General features: G+C 36.9%; 1 protein-coding gene across 4 annotated transcripts in view; it reads right to left on the reverse strand.

The window, feature by feature from the left end:
- Positions 1 to 5978: 5978 nt before the first annotated feature.
- Positions 5979 to 21446, reverse strand: part of CLASP2 (cytoplasmic linker associated protein 2) — a 168608-nt gene continuing 153140 nt past the window's right edge. For all 4 annotated transcript variants that reach the window (XM_058554565.1, XM_058554545.1, XM_058554555.1 and 1 more), the window contains 5 exons: positions 15140 to 15333; positions 14241 to 14369; positions 11566 to 11772; positions 9533 to 9649; positions 5979 to 7743 (listed from right to left, as the gene is read on the reverse strand). In XM_058554565.1, coding sequence (XP_058410548.1) covers positions 7657 to 7743; positions 9533 to 9649; positions 11566 to 11772; positions 14241 to 14369; positions 15140 to 15333 — 734 coding nt within the window. In that variant the 3' untranslated portion in view covers positions 5979 to 7656. The remainder of the gene's footprint in view (positions 7744 to 9532; positions 9650 to 11565; positions 11773 to 14240; positions 14370 to 15139; positions 15334 to 21446) is intronic.

Below are 21446 nucleotides of genomic sequence, written 5' to 3' on the forward strand. Positions count from 1 at the left end.
TGCACAACAGTGTGAATATACTTAACACTACTGAAGTGTACACTTAAAAATGGCTAAGATGGTAAATTTAATGCATGTGCTTTTTACCATACCACAATAAAAAATAAAATAATAATTTTAAAAAGTCCTGCAATTAGCAAATGAAATGCTGCACTTATGATCGTTAGGTGGAGCAGTTCAGGTCCAAAGAGGATGAAATAACTGAGAATGAAGGAATACGGCAGCAGAGCCCACTGGGTCAGTTGGATGGCTAGTGTCACCGTCTAAGACTATAGAACTAAAGGCTAGCACTTGGGGAGTGTCAGGCTATGCTAGAGAAACAGGCACTATCTCAGTTACTCCCCACAACAATCTTACGTGATAAGTGCGATTGTTTTTGCTGTTCTGTACATGAGGAATCACAGCTTAGAGAGATTAAGTAACTTGCCCAAGTGGTGGAAATAGTGATTTGATATTGAGCAGTTTCACTGCATAGCCCATTCTCTTAACCACTCTGCTACTATACCTCTCTTGGGAAGGTGAGGAAATCTGGGCCACATGCCAAGTAGTTGATGCAACAGCAGAAGGCAAGGGTGATGACAAGAGGCAGAGGGTGGTTAGGTCCACCTCTGATGTAAACCTTTAAGGAAGTAGGGTTTAGACAAAATGGGTCTGATTCTATGTTTCAAATTCAGAAAAACAAAAGAGAGATCAGCGGCGTGAAGTCAGAATCAGTGAAGTCGACATTATGGACAAAATGAACAGAGAGAGCACAAGAGAGGAAGCAGTGATTGAAATTTCACAATTCCCATGGGCAAGCACATCAGCACATCTCAACACAGTTGCTTTTTAAAGAGTTGCTTCAATTTGCATATTCTGTTCTTATATATACCCTCCCTACATATATATATATATACTCTATCATCATAGATATTACTGTCTATATTATCATTCTATATATTATCTATCTGAATGAACATCTTTACATATAGTCATTCACAGCAATCAACTGGTGAACATAGTTCTAATCATTTTTATATTTTGAACTCATTTTAATGACCATTCAGTTATTTTTTATTATTTTTAATCATGGTAAAATACATATAAAATTTACTATCTTAATCATTCTTAAGTGTTTAGTTCAGTGGTAGTAAGTACATTCACATTGTTGTGCAACCATCACCACCATCCATCTCCAAAACTCTTTTCATCATCCCAAACAGTAATTCTGTACCCGTTAAACAATAATTCTCCATTCCCCCCTTCCTTTAGCCCCTGGCAACCACCATTCTACTTTCTGTCTCTATGAATTTGACTACTCTAGGTACCTGAGACAGGTGGCATCGTACAATATTTGAATGACTACTTTTGTGAGGAAGATTAGCCCTGAGCTAACATCCGATGCCAATCCTCCTCTTTTTGCTGAGGAAGATTGGCCCTGGGCTAACATCCATGCCCATCTTCCTCTACTTTATATGGGACGCCGCCACAGCATGGCTTGACGAATGGTGTGTTGGTCCGCACCCAGGATCTGAACCTGCGAACCTGGGGTGGCCGAAGTGGAGTGCGCGAACTTAGCTGCTCTGCCACCAGACCGGCCCCAGAATAATTTTTTTTTGTGTGTGTGTGTGTGAGGAGGACCAGCTCTGAGCTAACATCAGATGCCAAGCCTCCTCTTTTTGCTGAGGAAGACTGGCCCTGGGCTAACATCCGTGCCCACCTTCCTCTACTTTATATGGGACGCCGCCACAGCATGGCTTAACAAGAGGTGTGTCAAGCTGTGCGCGCCCGGGATCCAGGCCAGGGAACCTCCGGCTGCCGCAGCGCAGTGCGCGCACTTAACCACTTGCGCCACCAGCTGGCGCCCAGAATGACTAAGTTTTTAATACTTTCCAACCCACCCCAAGGCCATAATTTTGGGTCTCGTTGGTCATCCGCACCGCTGCTGATCTGGAGTAAACCTCGCTGTATGGAAAGTCTCTGACCGCAGAGCTGGATATCAGTTCTTTGAAATAAAAATCACCATAATTTTGAGAGACTAACCTAGCGTTAGACTGAGACTTGAGAATGGAGTAAGTTGTACGAGAAAATAAGCAGTTACGAGAAAATAAGCAGCAGCAATTTGGGTTGAGTTGGGGATCAATGATTTGTGTTGAATGTTTGGTATGTAAGCCCATATGTATTAAAAAAAGATAAAATTTATCTTAAAATCAGTCAGCCAGTAGTGAGATCTGGATTGTTCGCCTTCCAACATTAGTGTAAAAAAATGATTGTTTTTAAAGTGGGCTGTATTACCCGAGGAGCTGTCCATGGCGACTCCCTTGCTTTTTTTAGCACAAGGTTTCTCAACTTGGGCGTTACTGACATTTGGGGCTGGATACGTTTGTTGGGCAGGGCAGTCCTGAGTATTGTAGGATGTTTGGTAGCATCCTTGGCCTGTACCCACTAGGTGTCAGAAGCCCTCCCTCCCGAGTTGTGACAACCAAAAATGTCTCCAGATATTGCCAAATGTGCTCTAATGGGCAAAATCACTGCAAGCTGAGAACCACTGCTTTAGGAGGATGAAGAAAAAGCACGTTTCTTGCTTCGTTGAAGTAATCCAATGCTGATTCTAAGTCTCTACTCTGACCTAAAGTTTGATAAGAAAATGAACGTTGTAAATTTGGCTTTAGACTAAAACCAGCAAAACTGATTGTCAATCTCTTTTTGCATTCATTTCCAATAAAATAACAAATTCACACTTTCTTAAGGGGAAAAATACTGCCGTAAGAGTCTGATATCAACACTGGATGAACACTAGGAGACTGGGGCTGCACACACGGCATGCTGGCAGGATGGTCTGCGAGGAGCAGCATCTCTGGGCACCTTTCCACCCTGAGTTATAGGCCGGCCCCTCCTGTACCAATCTCATTTCTGAAAGCACATTAATGTGTTTCTCCCATTAGCAGACCCACAATTACAAATTTACAGCAGACGGATTTTAGGGGTGTCAGATGCACAGCAGGTGCTTAAATATTTAAGAAGTAAACAAAAGTAATCAGAACCAGAGTCAGAGACCAATCTGCAAAAAAATTGTAGCCTAAAAACACCTATCTTCTTAAGTTTTCAGAGTAAATTGAAGTGTTTGTGATGTTAATTCTAATCACATTATTCTTCTGCTTAAGTCTTCAGTGAACTCCTTAGTTCAATTAGATTATATTTTAGAATACCGAGTATTCTATCTTGGGTAATTCCCTCACTGGTATCCCACCATGTTCCAGCTAAACTGAGCCGTGTAATGTGGCCAGTTGGGAAGACACAAGTGTTATGTTCAGTTTGGAAAGCAAATTAAATATTATAACTTTATAAGAAAAGAAGAAAACTTTTGAAATAAAACCACTGAAAGAAAAGCTATCTCCAAGTTTTCTTGATTGTGAGGATGCACAGAAAATTAATCTTTTTTTTGGTTGCAAAAGTGAAAAAGGAGTGTATGAAATTTTTTACATTTACCAAAAGAAACCGTAGTTAAAAATGTTCCAGTGACATGCCCTAATGCTTCTTGTTATTTCATACATCACTGCCTTGCTACCTTACTTCCCTCTGCTCTCCCTACCCTATAACCCCAATAAGTCTCAGACCCATTCAGCTTTCAGGCTACGTTTGAGCATCATCTCTGTTTCTAGGAAGCCTTCCATGATTACACCTCATGTGTGCCCCACCCCTAATGCCCAGCTCCCATCTGTACCCTGTGTTACTATTATAGCACTAACCACACTGTATTACAGTTATTTGCTCTACTCTGTCTCCTTGAAGGTAGGTACTCAGATATTTGTTGCTTGGATGAATGTAGGTAAATCTGAAATACTGAAATTCTGATACATATAAGGAAAAGATATCTTTTTATTTCCCTGTTCTATTTTAGATTACTATAATTTAAACCCAGCTATTTAAGTAACTAGTATATCTTTTTTTTTTTTGTGTGAGGCCAACTAGCACTAAGCTAACATCCGCGCCCATCTTCCTCTACTTTATATGGGACGCCGCCAAGGCATGCCTTACCAAGCGGTGCGTCGGTGTGCGCCCGGGATCCGAACTGGTGAACCCCGGGCCGCCGAAGCGGAGCGCGCACACTTAACGGCTTGCGCCACCGGGCCGGCCCAATAACTAGTATATCTTTAAATAAGCAATGCTTTTCTCTATTTAGCAATTTCATATTAAAACCATCTACAAAATTGCCTAGTATGAAATAAATGGCGATGTGCCAAAAATATAGCTATTTGTTGTAAGTATAGTCAGTGAAGATCAACAACCCAGGATTATGCTGCACACATACAAAGGAATACTTTGCTGCCATTAGAAGTCATCCTATAGAAAAATAAAGAAAGGATTAATATCTTCAAAATGTATCGTTAAATACATGCATAGAAGAACAGAAGCATTCAAAATATTAGCTAATTATAATCTTGTCATTCTTCTGGTTAACAAAATTTACTGTTCCCTTAATACTGTTTTCAGTATTAAGTCAAATTCATTATCTTAGTACTCCACAAAATAGCAACACAGATTATCTCAAGTGGTGTTAACTTTTTTCTTTTTCAATTTTCCATTTTTTCCAAATAATCTACAATAGAAATGGATAACTGATAATTTAAAGCTTAATTCTAGACCTTTCTTTGCATAGCTATAAAACTATACTGATTAACTGCAATAAAATGAACTAAAACAATGCAGGAAGCAGAGATGTCAAAGATTAAGTTTAAAAAACCTCATGTATTAAGGATTAATATACTAATCCTTTTTTACTGTAAATATTATTCTAAATTATTAATTATAAGATACACTTGAATTTACAAATAGATCTGGCCTGATGATGAGATTCTAGTCTTTTACTGTAAGACATAACTTGTGAAAAGTCATTTTGGCCTAAAGTTTATAAGAATAAAAGATGAAGGGATACAGCAAATTTACTCCAAATTTGAAATTTCAGGTTCAAACCATATCATACTTGAAAATGTCAGAAGTCTATTATAGATGTTGAAAACCCATAAGAAACAAACAGTTTTATTATATGCTTTTCATTAGTTCTGAGCAGTGCAGTAAATGAATGACACTGATAATTAGTTTAGGGGAGAAAAGCAGGAAGAAAATATTTAACCAGTAGCTTTTTATCACCATTCTTTAATAGCTGACATCTAAATATGTTTCTGGAATGAACAAATTAAGCATACATTGTATATAGTGATCTGAATAGTCAACAATAACTTTATCTTAGAGTCTTAACTGAAACTACAGAATTTTAAACATGACTTTTCATATTTTTATATATTAGCTTTCACTTAGTCATGTTAAACCACTCTTCTGTTAGTTCATTCACTTCTTGAGTGCCTGACTTCAGATACCAGGTAGTTCATCTAAGTTTTTAAGTAGAGTTATTATTCAGGTTAAGTTACTCTATTTAGTTGTCAACAGTAGCTACAGCAGAACCTTAAAGAAGAGGTAAAAATTAAATCAATATTTAGAATCAAAATGATTATAAAATATACCAAAGGTCATGGAACATACATTACTGAGAAGAGTTCAATGTTTTGAATGCCTTTTCTTCTTAAAGATAAGCTATAAATATATACGTGCATTTATAGCTATATACATTTTTTTAAAATTTTTATTTATTTATTTATTTTTCCCCTGAAGCCCCGGTAGATAGTTGTATGTCATAGCTGCACATCCTTCTAGCTGCTGCATGTGGGACGCGGCCTCAGCACGTCCGGAGAAGTGGTGCCTCGGTGCGCGCCCAGGATCCGAACACGGGCCGCCAGCAGCGGAGCTCGCACACTTAACCGCTAAGCCACTGGGCCGGCCCATATAGCTATATACATTTGATTGTGGTTGCTACTCCTGATAAATCTTTTCTCCTCTGATGCACTTATAAAATTCATGAGAATACCATTGATACAAGACCTTCTAAAGATTTTTAAAAACCTAGTTATGAGATGAGTGACTAGTCACACAGTGAAGACAGAAAAACAATGGATATACATTGTTAATTTTTTCAAGTAATGTTATGTACAGTTTTATTGCCAGTATATGCACAACAGTAAGCATAGAACTATAAATACACAATGTAATTAACAGTAGAAAACAAAATTGTTACAGATAAAGGAGAGGGGATATAGAGAAACTATTTCCTGCTGCTAGAACAGAAACAAAAGAAGTAAAAGCCTATGACAAATCATCCATTCAGTACTCTTCTCTTAAATTCTTTACATACATTTCTACATTTTTTCAATCAAACAAAGAAAGTACAGATAACTCTGTAACAATAGCAAATTGCCTCCCTAATAGCTATTTGCCTTTCCAGTCAAATTCACTTTAAGTTAGGATTTAAAAAAAAAGTCAAGATGAAAAAGTATTAGTATCCCGGTTCCAAATTATCTAATTTGTCTTTCACCCAAACTGGTAATGTTTGAAAGTTGGCTGCACATGAAAAGAACAGATGTAGCAAAAGGTGATTAAAAAAATTTGTTAAAAAGTAACAGAAAATCACTCTTTAAGTAGTTTTCCAAAAGACACTATAGGCAGCAGCTCAGTTAAAAGTATTAGCCCTGAAGAGGTAGAGAATTTGAGCCCATTATACAAAGATAATAGCCTTGGCACCATCTTCTCTCTCATCAGGATCAACGTTTTCAAGTAAGACAATTTCATGGTAAAAGGAAACCAGGTTCCACCATTTAAAGAAAAGGTGCTGGTCGATTCCCATGTCTCAATAATTAGTTTGTTTATTAAATGAGAAACAGAAGACGGTCAAGGACACACATGCACTTGATTTTTTTTTGTCTGTTTCTATTATCAAGTTTATTCATAAGTGAATTTGATATTAATAAATACAAAAAAAAAGCATCATTCACAACAAAGATAAACAAACCAAAAAACCCTGCAATGAAACCTTCTATTTTAATAAGTATCAAGAAAAAAACAGGCAGATGATTTGGTGCAGCTTTCTTAAGGGATCATAGAGGGGACATGGTTTTAAATAAAGATGGCAAGATCAATAACCAACAAACAATATCAGTTTTACAGAACTGGCTGATTCTGTAACATTTCTCTTTGAGGTCTTAGTTTTAAACTACAGATCACCCCAAAGAAGTTGCAACTAATGACATGTATCACCATCACACCAACAGAGTCCAGCTGTAGTTCAAATGAGTCCTGCTTTGTTTCACATCATTTCAATATTTCTAGCATAGGACATGATACGGAACAAAATTCAAAATAGCAATAAAAATACTATTCTGCATTTGAATAAAGGCAAAAAAAGTTTTAGACTGTTAAACTTTTAAAGCTTTAAGCATTCCTGTTTAACCAGCTTAAAAAAAAATTTATACAATCATAACACTGGCAAAGGTTAACGGGAAGACAAAGAAGTACAACAAACGTGAAATGATGAATTAGATTAAAAATTACTTTGTATTGATCAACTGATGTTAATACTGTTTCTTCTTGAATTTGGACTATCTACCATAAAAGTTACATGCAGACTGAGGATAGCCCTCTGTTACAGAAAGTACAAAACAAAACAAAAAACTAAAACTGGGAAACAATGGTAAGTTCCAGAAGATGTATCTGAAAATTTCCTTTCATTGACGAGGGTGGTCTGTCTGTCCTTTCTTTGAGAGACCTGGTTCACTTCAATCAGCTTCATTAACTTTGTCCAGAAACATCAGTAGTGGGATCACCTCCTCCAGAACCTGTTTGTGCACGTTTGATGTAAAGATTCAGTAGCTTCATCTGCAGATTTAAGCCAAACATATGTCATTTGAACAGGCTACTCTAAAGTATAGTAAGATGCTCACTAAAAAAATTATATACATATATGTGAGCTTTAAGAGAGAGATTTTAGACTGAGGAGTTATTATAATGCCCAAGTTATTGTTGATAATTAAGAATTAGAAAAATTTTTTTAAAGTCTCAATTTGTTCATGACTGAGTCCTCCAGCCTGCCTTTTCAAAAAATGTTGCAGTGAAAATATATAAAACTTACAGTAAACTTAGAAAAAAAAGACAATAATGACAAAACATTTGAGCTCTATGTGCTATACAGTATGCTAACTGTCTTATATTGTCTCCTTTCATCTTCACAACATTCTCTAGATGAGGAAATCAAGATACAGCATGTGTTAGTCACTGCCGAAGGTCACAAGGGTAGGTGAGAAGTGGGCCAGGATAGGAAATTAGGCACTTGGGTTCCAGAACCCAAGATCTTAGACAACTATACCACTGGCCTCCTAACAAGAATGTTTTTGATTTTTCTATGTCATTTTTCAGTCTTTACTTTATGAGATTATATTTGTATAAAGTTTGTGATCAATGCATATACAAGTCTATGTTCTACTTTTTTCATCTAAAGTCATTTCCAAATATTTTTTCCATCTAGCTACAGTCTTTACATGCAACATTATTACTGGCTGCCCAGTATTCTGATAAAGTGCTGAATTTGAATTCTTCTACAGACAGTTCTGGATTATCAGGACCTAACTTGAGCTTATCACCAAAGTTGGGGTACTTTTTTCTTTGAAAACCACTTTGTTGTTCAAAATTTGCTTTTTTAACATTAACTTTTTGATCCAAGGGTTTGTAACCTGGTGTCCATGGGATTGGACTCACTGAATCCTCTGAACTATGCGTAAAGTTTTGTCTGTATTTATTTTTCTTGGGATGAGATTTTACCTAAATCTCAAAGCGGTCTGTAACAAGGAAAGGGTTAACCACTGCTTTAATCTATCTATAACTTATATAGGTATTTAATGTAAGGTGTATACTCATTTTCCTTTATATGTATTTTCTCCACCCTTTTGCTATTTAAAAATAAATTTGATCATAGTAATGACAATCGTTAGGATTTTGGAAAACTCTTTAAATGAAGGTGAGTGCCTTCTGCTAACTGGTTCATAAGCCATAATTCAACAATCACAGGACATTCTCACACCCTAGAACAAATTTCAAGGTTTTGACAGTATCAAAGAAATGAGGAAAGCAAGACTTTATCTTTTTAAGTCTTAAGGACTAATTGGAAATTTTAATATACCATATCAAAGTTGTACATTTATATGGATCATAATAAGAATAGAAAAAGAAAGAGAATAAATATTTGATTACCATAGTTCAAAGGGGAAAATTTTACAAATGTTCACGTGTTCCATATTTTGGGAAATATAAAGTAATCCCTAAATATATAACCACAACAATTTACTTATTCTCAATTACACAGTCCTTGGGGGTAAGGATTTGGGTGTGGAACTGGGAAAGGAGTCGGTTAGATATTATAAATAACCAGAAGCTGTAGGCATTTCTTTCACAGCAATCTACCAACCACCCCACCAAACTGCTGACTGCACCTGAGTGACAAATACAAGGGTAGATACAGGTAAAACGCAAAGGGTAGGAGGAGTAAGTTGGATGCTCAAAGCCTGATTTATTAAGGGCCAAATAACAAATTTACCCTTTAACACACACAAAGGACTGAATTTCGAAGGAGGTACCACGGCCACCATCTTTAGAACAAAACAGCACTACTCACTTTACTGCCAGTGAGCTGACTGAGATGTGGTTTTAGTTCATCACCAATTACCGCGTGAACAGCAACCAGGCAGAAGACACAAGCTTTCCGAACACTGCTCTCTGAATTATCATAACCCTAGGGGGGAAAAGTCCTTGTTAATGCTCCTGGGAGATCTGAGAAAAGTACCTTTCCAACAGAGACAGAATATGCAACTCAAAGATGAGATCTCAAGGGTACTGAGGAGTATACAGTCTATACAGAAGCCAAAATATAATGATGTACATTTGAAATTTACAGTGTTATAAACCAATGTGACCTCAATTAAAAAAAAAAATCAAGTGTACTGAGGAGAGAAAGCTTTACTGACCAAAGTTAACTTTTCAACCTTTTCAGGCAGACACACGTCCTTCTCTCCTTTCACCTCCCCTTTGGCACCTCCACTCTTATGTTAGCCTTTCTTATCAGGTTCTTTCTTATTTAGCCTGAAAAGCTGAAATTCTCTGACTCTGAGGCTACCCCTTTGCCAATCCACCCTGCAAATCTCCACATTAACCTTCCTAAAGCATTCAGCTTTAGGGAACTCAATAGCTCCTCACTATTGAATAAAACCTGAACTCTTTGGCCTGGCAGTCAAAGTACTCCTATAATCCAGGATGAATTAAGTTTAACATCTGTCCCATCCCTACCATTACTCTAAGTCATTCATCCAGCAAACATTTATTCAGTATCCATTATATGTATGATATACATCTTATGTATATTCTGTTCTTAGTACCAAACCATAGACAAAGAGGAAAGAGATCTGGATGTTATCTTCAAGGACCTCACAATTTAGTGAGTAGTATTAGGCTTAAAAGAGTCACAGAGATAATACTATGGATGCACAAAAAAATGAATGATTAATTCTCTTCAGGAATGGTCTTCATATACACACTATATAATATTAGTCAGGCATTAAAATTACACTATTATTAATATTCTCAGATTATTTAGTGGATGGAAAAAGTTCACACTCAGGGACAGCCCTAGTGGCCTAGTGGTTAAGTTTGGCACACTCTGTTTCAGCGGCCCAGGTTTGGTTCCTGGGTGCGGACCTATACCACTCATCTGTCAATGGCCATGCCGTGGCGGCAGCTCACATACAAAAAGAGGAAGATTGGCAACAGATGTTAGCTCAGGGTGAATCTTCCTCAGCAAAAAAAAAAAAAAAAAGTTCACACTCTATGATTAGGTTAAAGCAAAGCATGTTACAGCATATGATTCCATTTTTGTTAAAATTTTTACATGGATGGGTTTGTGTGTATAGGAAAAACCATATTACATCTAGGACTGCAAATTAGTATAACCACTTTGGAGAGAAATCTGGCAATATCTAGGAATTCTAGATATATACATGTAAGTACAAGAAGATATGGCAAGGAAGTTCATTGCAATACTTATATTAATAAGAAAAAAAGGAAACAACCCACATATCTACAACAGATGAATGGATAAACGAATTGTGGTATTTACATAAATGGATGATTATTCAGCCATAAAAAGGACTGAAATTCTAATACAACATGGATGAACCATAAAAACATTACGCTAAGTGAAATAAGCCAGCCACAAAAGGACAGACACTGTATAATTCCACTTATATGAGGAACCCAGAAAGTAGAATAGAGACAGAAAGTAGAATAAAGGTTACTTGGGACTGGGGGGAGGAGGAATGAGAAATTATTAATTAATGGGTACAGAGTTTCTGTTTGGGATGATGAAAAAGTTCTGGAAATGGATAGTGGCGATAGCTGTAAAACATTATGAATGTATTTAATGCCACTGAATTGTACACTTAAAAATGGCAAAATGGTAAATTTTATGTTACATATATTTTACCACACACACACACACACACCCCCCCACACAGCTAGTTATGGAAGTCTTTGCTCTGAACATCCAAGACAGCAGGAAGGCTTGGTCATGCCACTAGTGTTGCCTGCAAAGTGACTAAAATAACTGAATCCCAACTGTAACATAGCTTATTTCTCCCTCTAAGCTTTGTTGTTTACCTGTATTAGGCCTGGCATAATCTCTGGCAGAAGTAGGTTAAGGGTTTCCTTGGATACTCTCTCTATCACTTTTGTTTGCATTTTGATTGCAGCCAGATTAATTGGGTAATCTGCGGTTTGGATGATAGGACAGAGCACTTTGATGCACTGCTCTGGACTGATTGAAGTGGCCAACACTGATGCAGCTTCCTCAGCAGATCTCACCACCTAAAACAAAGAGGAAATTAAGCTGGGAAGTAATTTTTCAAAACGTTATACTGTGTCCTAGAAGTACAAACTTCATGAAATATGTAATAGGATGTTATATGTAGGATTTGCTTTGAAAACATTACAGTAAATAAACAAACATAAAAAGTGAGAGTACAGATAAAACAGGATTGACAAAATGTCAATAACTGTTAGAGCCAGAAGATAGAAACATGGGACTTTATCACATCATTCTTCCTTCTTTTGTGTTCTCTTAATGTTAGCTAAAGCAATTTCCAAATCAGGCTGTGGTCTAGTTGTGCTGGGGAGTGGCGGCTCTATTTACCTCGACTGTATGTGAATGGAGTCCTCTGCATCAGCCATGCTGAGACTCTGCTCATTATCAGTACCCTCAACTCCAGGAGGGCTTGTGCCCTTTTTATCACGTTATTATAAAATAAAATAAAAATCATTTCATTAATATGTTATCAAGTTAACATGCTATTCCTCCTGTTCATAATGATTTTCTTTCCTTCTTATTGGGCTTGGAGAGGGTAAGACACTGATTTTGTAATGAAGAGAAGAAATGATTGTCTATCTTCTTATTAGAATCTGTAATCTCTCAAGAAGGTCCTGAAATCATGTAAAAATTACTGCTTTTGATGCTACTTCGGTAGTGTCTCACTTTTGATCTCAATCTGTGAGAAGTGCTTAGAAGGTTGGAAAATACACTGGAAGTCAAAAGAACCAGGGCTAATTTCAGCTGTAACACCTTAAGAATGTCAATTTTATCTTTTGTAAAAATAGGAATGCTATAGCCCTTATTTGGGTCAGAAGGTGGATAACTAAACTACAAATATTAGGTAGTCTTTTAAACCTTCAGCGAGATCCTACAGATATACCACTACTAAACACCAGCTGAATTAAAAAAAATCTGAATAAAAATCCAGATGGATTTAAAAGTTATGATTCACTCTCCTGTAAGATTGACAATCATATCTTTTGAAAAGTGAATTACCTAGAGGGTTTCAATTTCTTCATATCCTCACCAATACATCTTATTGTCTTTCTTCCTAGTGTATGTGGAGAGGTTTCTCATTGTGATCTTAGTTGCATATGACTAACGATGTCAAGCATCTTTTCATGTGCTTACTGGCCATTCGTATGTCTTCTTTGGACAAACGTCTATTCAGATCCTTTGCCCTTTTTCTGTTTTTTTTTGGGGGGGGTGGGCGTGAGGATGACTGGCTCTGAGCCAACATCCATTGCCAATTCTCCTCTTTTTGCTGAGGAAGACAAGCCCTGAGCTAACATCTGTGCCCATCCTTCTCATTTTGCACGTGGGATGCTGTCACAGCATGGCCTGATGAGTGGTATGCAGGTCCGAGCCCACGATCTGAACTTGTGAACCCTGGGCTACCGCAGCGGAGCGCCCAAACCCAACCACTACGTCACCAGGCCGGCCCCTCCTTTGCCCATATTTTAACTGTTGTCTTTTTGTTGTTGAGTTGTAAGAGTTCTTTATATATATGGTTGTTAGCCCCTTGTCAGATATATACTTTGGAAAAATTTTCTCTCCCATTCTGTGGGTTGTCTTTTCACTTTTTTGATAGTGTCCCTCTGAAGTACACAAGTTTTTAATTTTGATGAAGTCCAATTATCTTTTTGTTGTTGGTGGTGGTTACTTCTGCTTTTGGCATTATATCTAAGAAACTACTGCCTAATCCAAGGTAAAGATTTATACCTCCACCTGCTCCTGCGAGTTTTATAGTTTTAGCTCTTACATTTAGCTTTGATTTATTTTGTCTCACTGCTTTTTTAACTTTCCTTTTTTGACTTGTCTTTTGCTTATTATGTCTTGGATCTACCAGAGATACCTCATACTACTACCCTAGTGCTTTCTCTTAGAATTGTAGTCCCTACTTGAAATTTCCTTTTCTAATTATTTCTGAGATTTTAATAAAAATCCTCATGGTTATCTCATCAATGTCGCTGGTGGGTAATATCATGACTATTAAGTGATGAGACAGGTTTATAGGACTCTTTCAGGGAATCTCATTATTTTATTGAATAAACTTTTAACAGATATATAGCTCCTATAGGCAATTTGCCACTTAAAAATAACAATGATTCTTATCTTCATGAGTTATTTTAAAAGACCAGATTCTTACAGGTAAATGGAAAGTGAAAATAAGCTAGGTGAACTCTAAGTATAAAACTAAAAGTGAAATGATGGATAAAACGAAATCAGATCAATTATTTCCTAGAGTTGGCCTATTTTAGGTGAAAGGCCGTGATATCACTGTAATTCATTTAGTAGAAAAGAATATATGCTTGCATCTCAACCAGATATTACCTTGAACATCAAGGTAAGTGTTCATTAAGGAAATAACTGATAAAGGTACTTTTCAAGCAATGTTTATATGTAGCATGCAATAATATCAGAAGTATTGAGAATAAAATAATAATTTAACTCTCAGGTAACTTACCTCCTTATGAGGATCTTTATGTGCTTCCAATGTTTTCATGACAGTCAGTTCTGCATAGTTTTTAAATCTTGCTGGTTGATGCCTTAGGATTTCTCTTAAAACCTTTAATGCCAAAGCCCTGATTGTAGGCTAAGAAGAAACATTTTAATGTTTTTAATACTTTGGTATTAAATCTTTTACATTTTCCATTTCTGTAACTTAAGGGTCTTAATATTAGGAGGGGATCATAGACAACTGCATAAAATATGTGATATATTATATAATTAAGTTTTCACATCTCTAGGTGAGAACTTACACTGCACTTCTTATATTTGTAAGAAATCAATAACCAACTACATTCTAACTATCAAAAAGGAAGTTTTACTTTTTTTTTTTTGTGAAGAAGATCAGCCCTGAGCTAACATCCAATGCCAATCCTCCTCTTTTTTTGCTGAGGAAGATTGGCCCTGGGCTAACATCTGTGCCTGTCTTCCTCTACTTTATATGGGACGCTGCCACAGCATGGCTTGACAAGCCATGGGTCAATGCGCCCCCGGGATCCGAACCTGCAAACCTCAGGCCGCCAAAGCGGAGCACGTGCACTTAACCGCTGCGCCACCAGGCAGGCCCCAGAAGTTTTACTTCTGAACTAATTTAAATATGCAAAACAAGTAACCTGTACTCTCCTATAAAAATTCTATCAGCAACCTTTCATTTTTTCCATTGTCAATTGTTCAAAATCATCAAGCTATTTGGTTTAGAAGAAAAAGTACTTTATAGTGAAAATTCCACACAGAAAGCAGCAGCAGCAGAGACTCATTTTCTCAATTTCCAAACCTGTGCAGTGCTTGACTAATTGGCAATGACAGGAAATCCAAGACAGGAAAAACAGGCTATTGTTTATATATTCTGCCATTTACCTCTTTATCCCCAAGGGTTTCAAGCAATAAAAGTAATATTGTTTTGAAGTGTTCATCCCAAACACTGAAAGATTCTTCCTGTGTCAGTTTCATGAGTTCATAGAGGGCGATTTTTCTTTCTTCTACACGTTCATTATGGTTAGACAACTCCTTCAACAATTCAGCAACCAGGTCAGAATGGTCTAGGGAAAGATCTGTCAAAAGGACGTGACATTAATTCTGTAACTTTATAGATTAACTCTCACGAGTGTGGGGATGACAATTTTATACCATTATGAAACACAGGTAATGTTGGTTGTTAAAAAAAAAAAAAAAGAAAAATGACTAGGTAATTTTCTTCTCCATTTTGTCATCTCCAAAACATCAATGCTAGTTTAAAACTCTTTATAAAAATTCACAAAAGAGAACAGTATGTGATGAACTCCCATACACCCATGACCCAGATTTAACAATTATCAAGATTTTACCATTCTTACTTTATCTTTACCCCACTTCCCACTTTTTTTTTTCTGAAACATTTTTAGCAAATCCCAAATATATCATTTCATTTTACATACTTCAGTAAGCATTTCTATGGTGTCATGCCAGGAAGTTCACGATGTCTGGGTACTCCATTTTTCATGATACCAATAATGATCACTGGATCTAAGTGGTGACAACTTTTTTTTTTTTTTTATAATTTTATTTATTTATTTATTTTTCCCACAAAGCCCCAGTAGATACTTGTATGTCGTAGTTGCACATCCTTCTAGGTGCTGTATTTGGGACGCGGTGTCAGCATGGCCGGAGAACCGGCATGTCAGTGCGCGCCTGGGATCCGAACCCGGGCCGCCGGCAGCAGAGTGCGCACACTTAACCACTAAGCCACGGTGCCGGCATAAGTGGTGACAACTTGATCCCACCATTGTAAAGTTCCCCATGAATCTTTTACCTAATGGCTTCACTCACTGATTGTTGCTGAATCAATTATTTTATTAGGAGTTACAAATGGTGATTATCTAATTATACTAATCCTTCCATGGGCTGGAATTCTTCTGGAGAGAGTAACTTTATCAACCAGAGCTATTTTGATTACCCTGAAATACAGTAATAGAAAAGGCAGAATAAATACTTAATATATTTCCCTTTAAATTCCAGAGTCAAGAGTTGGGCCCAATGGTTATCAAGGAGTTTTCATTTGTTTTTCCTATTTTTTTTAAAGTATAATTATGAACTCATGAATTTTATGAATGTTAAAGGACATTATTTTTCTACAACATCGTCAGATAGTGCTTTGAATCATTTTTGTAGGAAAGATGGTTAATTCCAAAAGTTCATGTTAGAATATTACAAAATACCAGAGTTCTTCCTAAATTCTTTTGATGATAAAATACATGATAAATTCAGGCCTTGAGGGATTTGGGCAGACAGTGGCCTGAGCCTGTGCCATAGACTCTTTTCCTTTCTAACTCCCTCTCTGGAATAAAATAACGACAGAATCTGGTGCTTGAGCCTGGCAGGTACACCTGGGGTCACCCCTTCTCCTGAGTCTCCAAGAAAGACAGCAGATATCATGGAGCTGTGTTCTCTATGGGCCCACTGGGCAAGAGCATGCTGGCCTTTTGTTGGAAGGGGCTGCCATTTATGCGGATCCTAACAGACCAGAGAAGGCTTGTGGATCTGGCATTTGAGGGAGGGCTGTTGCCTACAAAACGAAAGGCTCAAGAGGAAAGAGTACTTTTCCCAAAAATGAACCTTGAGGTTGCAGTTTGACAGATGGTTCACTATTGGTCCATAAAAACAGAAGCTACTGTGTCTCATCCTGCCAGCTGGTGAGCCAGTGACCTACAGATACCAACGGCCTGACATTACAAGTCTCAGGGAACCCACAACTACAAGTAAGGAAAGAAAAATTATATTTCACTTAAGGGGACTCAGAAACCTGAGGAAATGAAATCAAGCTGAACTATTAGAACAGATAACTTCTACTGGAGTAAAACCAACAGATGACAAGGAAGGGAAATCAAACCAAAATGTAATGACAACATTCACTGACTATTAAAAAGGAAGTTTGTTATGACAACTTTCATGGAACTACAATTAGAGCACTAAGAACCTCTGGTCCCCAAACAGTTATACACAGAGCACAAAATGTGATTACTGAATTTAAAAACTTGAGATAATCTGGAAAGAATGATTACTGAGAAGAACCAAATAAGGGTTTTAGAAGATCAAGGAGAAGAACCTCTGCAAAATGCAGAGCAAAACCATGAAAAGGAGTGTTGAGTTCAAAGATAAGATCTTAACTTGGAGACTAAAAATTGTCTTGTAATAATTTCATTTGTATAGAGCAACACTGCTGGTTTAACAAAACTCTTGCAGCAGGATAAATGCATCTCTATAAACCCCATACAAATCACTCCTGGGAAGTTATGTTATCAGACTTTTACAGATGTCAGAGGATCATTCTGATAAGAGTGTATTTTATTTCAGCTGAATAAAGGGAATTCACAAGCAAATACTTTTCAAAGAAACTCAGTTCTCTTCTCCATGAATATAGGCTTTGTAATTATTCTAGGAGATAATTAGAAATGACTTGACATATAATGGTCTGGACAAATGACTGAGAGGAAAATAATTTCTGCCAAAGAAAGCATATAAATTATTTGTTACAAAACAGCTATTTATATCATACAAATGAGATAAACCCAAGGTACTGAATTAATTAAGATAAAGTGTAATCAACTATATTTCCTCTTCTGACACAGAGAGAAAAGAACACAGGCTCTGGAGTCTTACCAAATCTCTGCCTCTTACCCTTCTCCCTGAATAACAGTATCATCCTTGATAGAGGTAGTAATCTGGAACAGTATAGTTCCTGGTAAACTTTACAAAGGTCATAATTAGATGTGGACATTAGTACAGTTTTTTGACTTGTTAATTTTTTTTTTTCAAAGATTTTATTTATTTATTTTTTTCCCCCAAAGCCCCAGCAGATAGTTGTATGTCATAGCTGCACATCCCTCTAGTTGCTGTATGTGGGACGCGGCCTCAGCATGGCCAGAGAAGCGGTGCATCGGTGCACGCCCGGGATCCGAACCCGGGCCGCCAGCAGCGGAGCGTGTGCACTTAACCGCTAAGCCACCGGGCCGGCCCATTGACTTGTTAATTTTGATAAATTTATCACTAATGTGTGTATCTGTCTGTAATGTGAACAGAAACATCTGAGTAAGACACATATCTAATAAGTCTCGGAATTTTAAAACAATGTCCTTTAATAGAAATTCTGACTTGAATAAGAATAAAATGCTTATCTACTGCCTAAAATTTTTAATTTTAAAAACAAAAAAAAGGAGGAGAAATTTTACGTGGGGGGTGCATGAAAGGAAAATCAAAACAGCAATGGAAGTCAATAAATTAAAAAGAAAGAATAATGTTAGCAATGCTCACAATAAAATAATGTCAAACAAGGTCTTCCTCATCTCAAAATTAAAAATGAAAATAGACAATAAATGAAAACAAATGCTACATGAAACTTGGAGAAACTACGGTTTGGTTTAACTGAGGGTTTATCCATCTTCAAAGAGTGTACTCAACATAAAATGGCTGCCTTATGTTTCAGAAGTCAATCAAGTATTATGCTGTGAAGAAATAATGTTCTCAAATTCAAAAATATTCTACCCAGTTTAGGTTTCAATTATATAATTTCCAAAGATGTCATCCTCTAACAAATGGAAAATATATGATCCTTAGTAAAGGAGAAGGGAATTAGACAATCAGGGGGTGATCCTTCAAACTGTCATAATTTTGGCTTTGTGATCTATTAAGTCTCTTAACATGACGTGTTGGTAAAAACATGATTCCTCAACCTCATAAAATGAAGGTATTTTTCCATTCATCAAAACTACAAATGACCAGGCCTGCAGACACAGATTCCCGAGCAGAGTTAAGGAGGTTTCCACAAGCAAGAGTAGAAAAGTATGTGGTTTCAGAGCTCAGTCAGGGTAAGAAGGGTGTCCACATGGAGTGGCAACCAAGTGTGACCTGTCAGACCCCAAGCGGAATGGGAAGGGCATCCATGGCATTGGGTGTCAGAGCCCAAGGAGGCTGAGGGTGTCCATGTGGAATGGCATAACCCAGCAGGGTGAGGAGTGCATCTGTACAAGTGAGGAGGTGATGGCGGAGACGGAAAACTGGCTGCATACAGGAGGACTGACCAAATAAGTAAATAAAAGATAATGGAAGCCAGGTTTCTCACTGTCAGCAAAAGGGGCTTATCAATATGGAAAGTGAGGAAACTAGAATTAATCTCACGGTGCTAGATCGGAATTGGAGTTACTGGTATAAACACATAGCTTTCAACAGATATAGAAATAAACAGACGTAAACCAGTGTACATACACATACACACGCACACACATATATATACATATATATTCTCTAGCTCTGGCCACTAAGAGGTCTGGAGAGCAGTGATATCCCACCAGCAGTGAGTACACCTAGTGCCCAGAGTTTAGTTTTTAAAGACCATATTCTATTAAAAGAAACCAAGGATCAATCCTTGGAGGAATAGTTGATTCCAAGAATGGAAGCAGGGACAGTACAACATTTCGTTGTGCCAGAATGCAAGGATGGGGACATGTCAAAAGGGCACAAAAGCCTCTTGAAAAGGATCCTGCTGGTCAAATCAAGGACAATCTGAGCATAAAAATAAATAATGATAGTTACAAATTATAACCCACTGAATACAATAGGAAACTATGCATACAGTTATAAATATGTACATGAATATTTTTTTGGGTGAATAAATTTTAAGTTTAATGAGGAACAGGATATTTACACAGTTCTAAAGTAACTCTCCACAAAACATTTATTTACAAAAGAGTAATTTCACAGTGGAGAAGCCTCGTAAGCACTACCCTAATCACGGGATCAAAGTTAACATCACCAGTCATGGGACAAAGTGAAATCATGTGTTACTTGAAAGAATGCACTGTCACTTCTGTGATACTGATGCCAAGAGTACATAACCTGAATCCAACCATGAGAAAACATCAGACAAATTTAAACTGAAGAAAATGCTACAAAATAACTGGTCTCTAACCTTCTGAAGTGCCATGGTCATGAGAGCCAAGGAAAGACTGAACACTGAAGGAGACTACAGAGACATGATGATTAAATGCAAAGTGAGATTCTGAACTGGATCCTTTAGCTATAAGATATTATTGGGACAACTGACAAAACCCTAATGGGGTTTTAGGATAGGTGGTTATTAATGTACTGAGAATAATTTCCTGAATTGATGAGTATACTGTGAGTATGCAAGAGAATGTCTTTGTTATAGAAAGTACACCCTAAAGTATTCAGGGTGATCGAGCATCAGTTTGGCAACTTACTCTCAAATGGTTCAAGAAAAAAAGTTCTTTGTACCATACTCCCAACTTTTAAGCTTTTGATTATTTCAAAGTTTTTTTTAAAAAAGAAATATATATATTGTAGCTGAGGCAAGAAATGTTAGTGGACTCAATCTGGTCGGCCAGTTTGTAACCTCTGTGGATCAATAATTTAAAACAATTAAAGCTGGTAAAGCTAGGTCTCAATTTACCAGGCTGTTGCTACTACACACAGGGTCTAAAGGACACTTTCTTGCTAGATCCAATTGATTCACTCCTGTTATGCTGCTATCATGACTAAACCTCAGCAACATAGTCAACTATTTGTGACAGATTAACACACACCAAAATTGCAGGTGGCAATTTTACAGATTCTTATGTAATTTAGACTTAGTTTTGTAGGTTGTCATAATTTTGCCTTTGTGATATTTGACATATATTGAGTCTCTTGACAAGTTGGTAAAAACACAATTCGTCAACCCAGTAATAATCGAAATACAAATAAACATATTTTTCCACTCATCAAAATTACAAAAATTAAAAAGGATTTCTGATATCTAATTTCTCAATCTTCCTAATAATTAAGGAAATGCTCATTAGGATGACCTATTTCATACCCACCACAGCGACAAAAATTAAAAACATTTAAACAGTCTGTGCTGGTGAGGAAATCAGTACTACTTAAACTGTCCAAGTGTTTTGAGTTGGTAATTGGGTAGTGACTCTCAAAAATTAAACTTACATCTCGCTTAATTGACCAACTCTACCCCTAGAAATCTCTTGAGTGAATTACTTGTATATGTGCATAAAATTTATGCAGAAATATGTTCAATGACAGCAACATTGGGGGAATAAAGGAAAACCAGAAACTACCTAAGTCTAGAATTATGAAACAGTGTTTGAGGGGGAAACTTTCAAGTTTATCCACATATAGT

Source organism: Diceros bicornis, chromosome 2, assembly GCF_020826845.1.
Source record: "Diceros bicornis minor isolate mBicDic1 chromosome 2, mDicBic1.mat.cur, whole genome shotgun sequence".
NCBI classification, from domain to species: domain Eukaryota; kingdom Metazoa; phylum Chordata; class Mammalia; order Perissodactyla; family Rhinocerotidae; genus Diceros; species Diceros bicornis.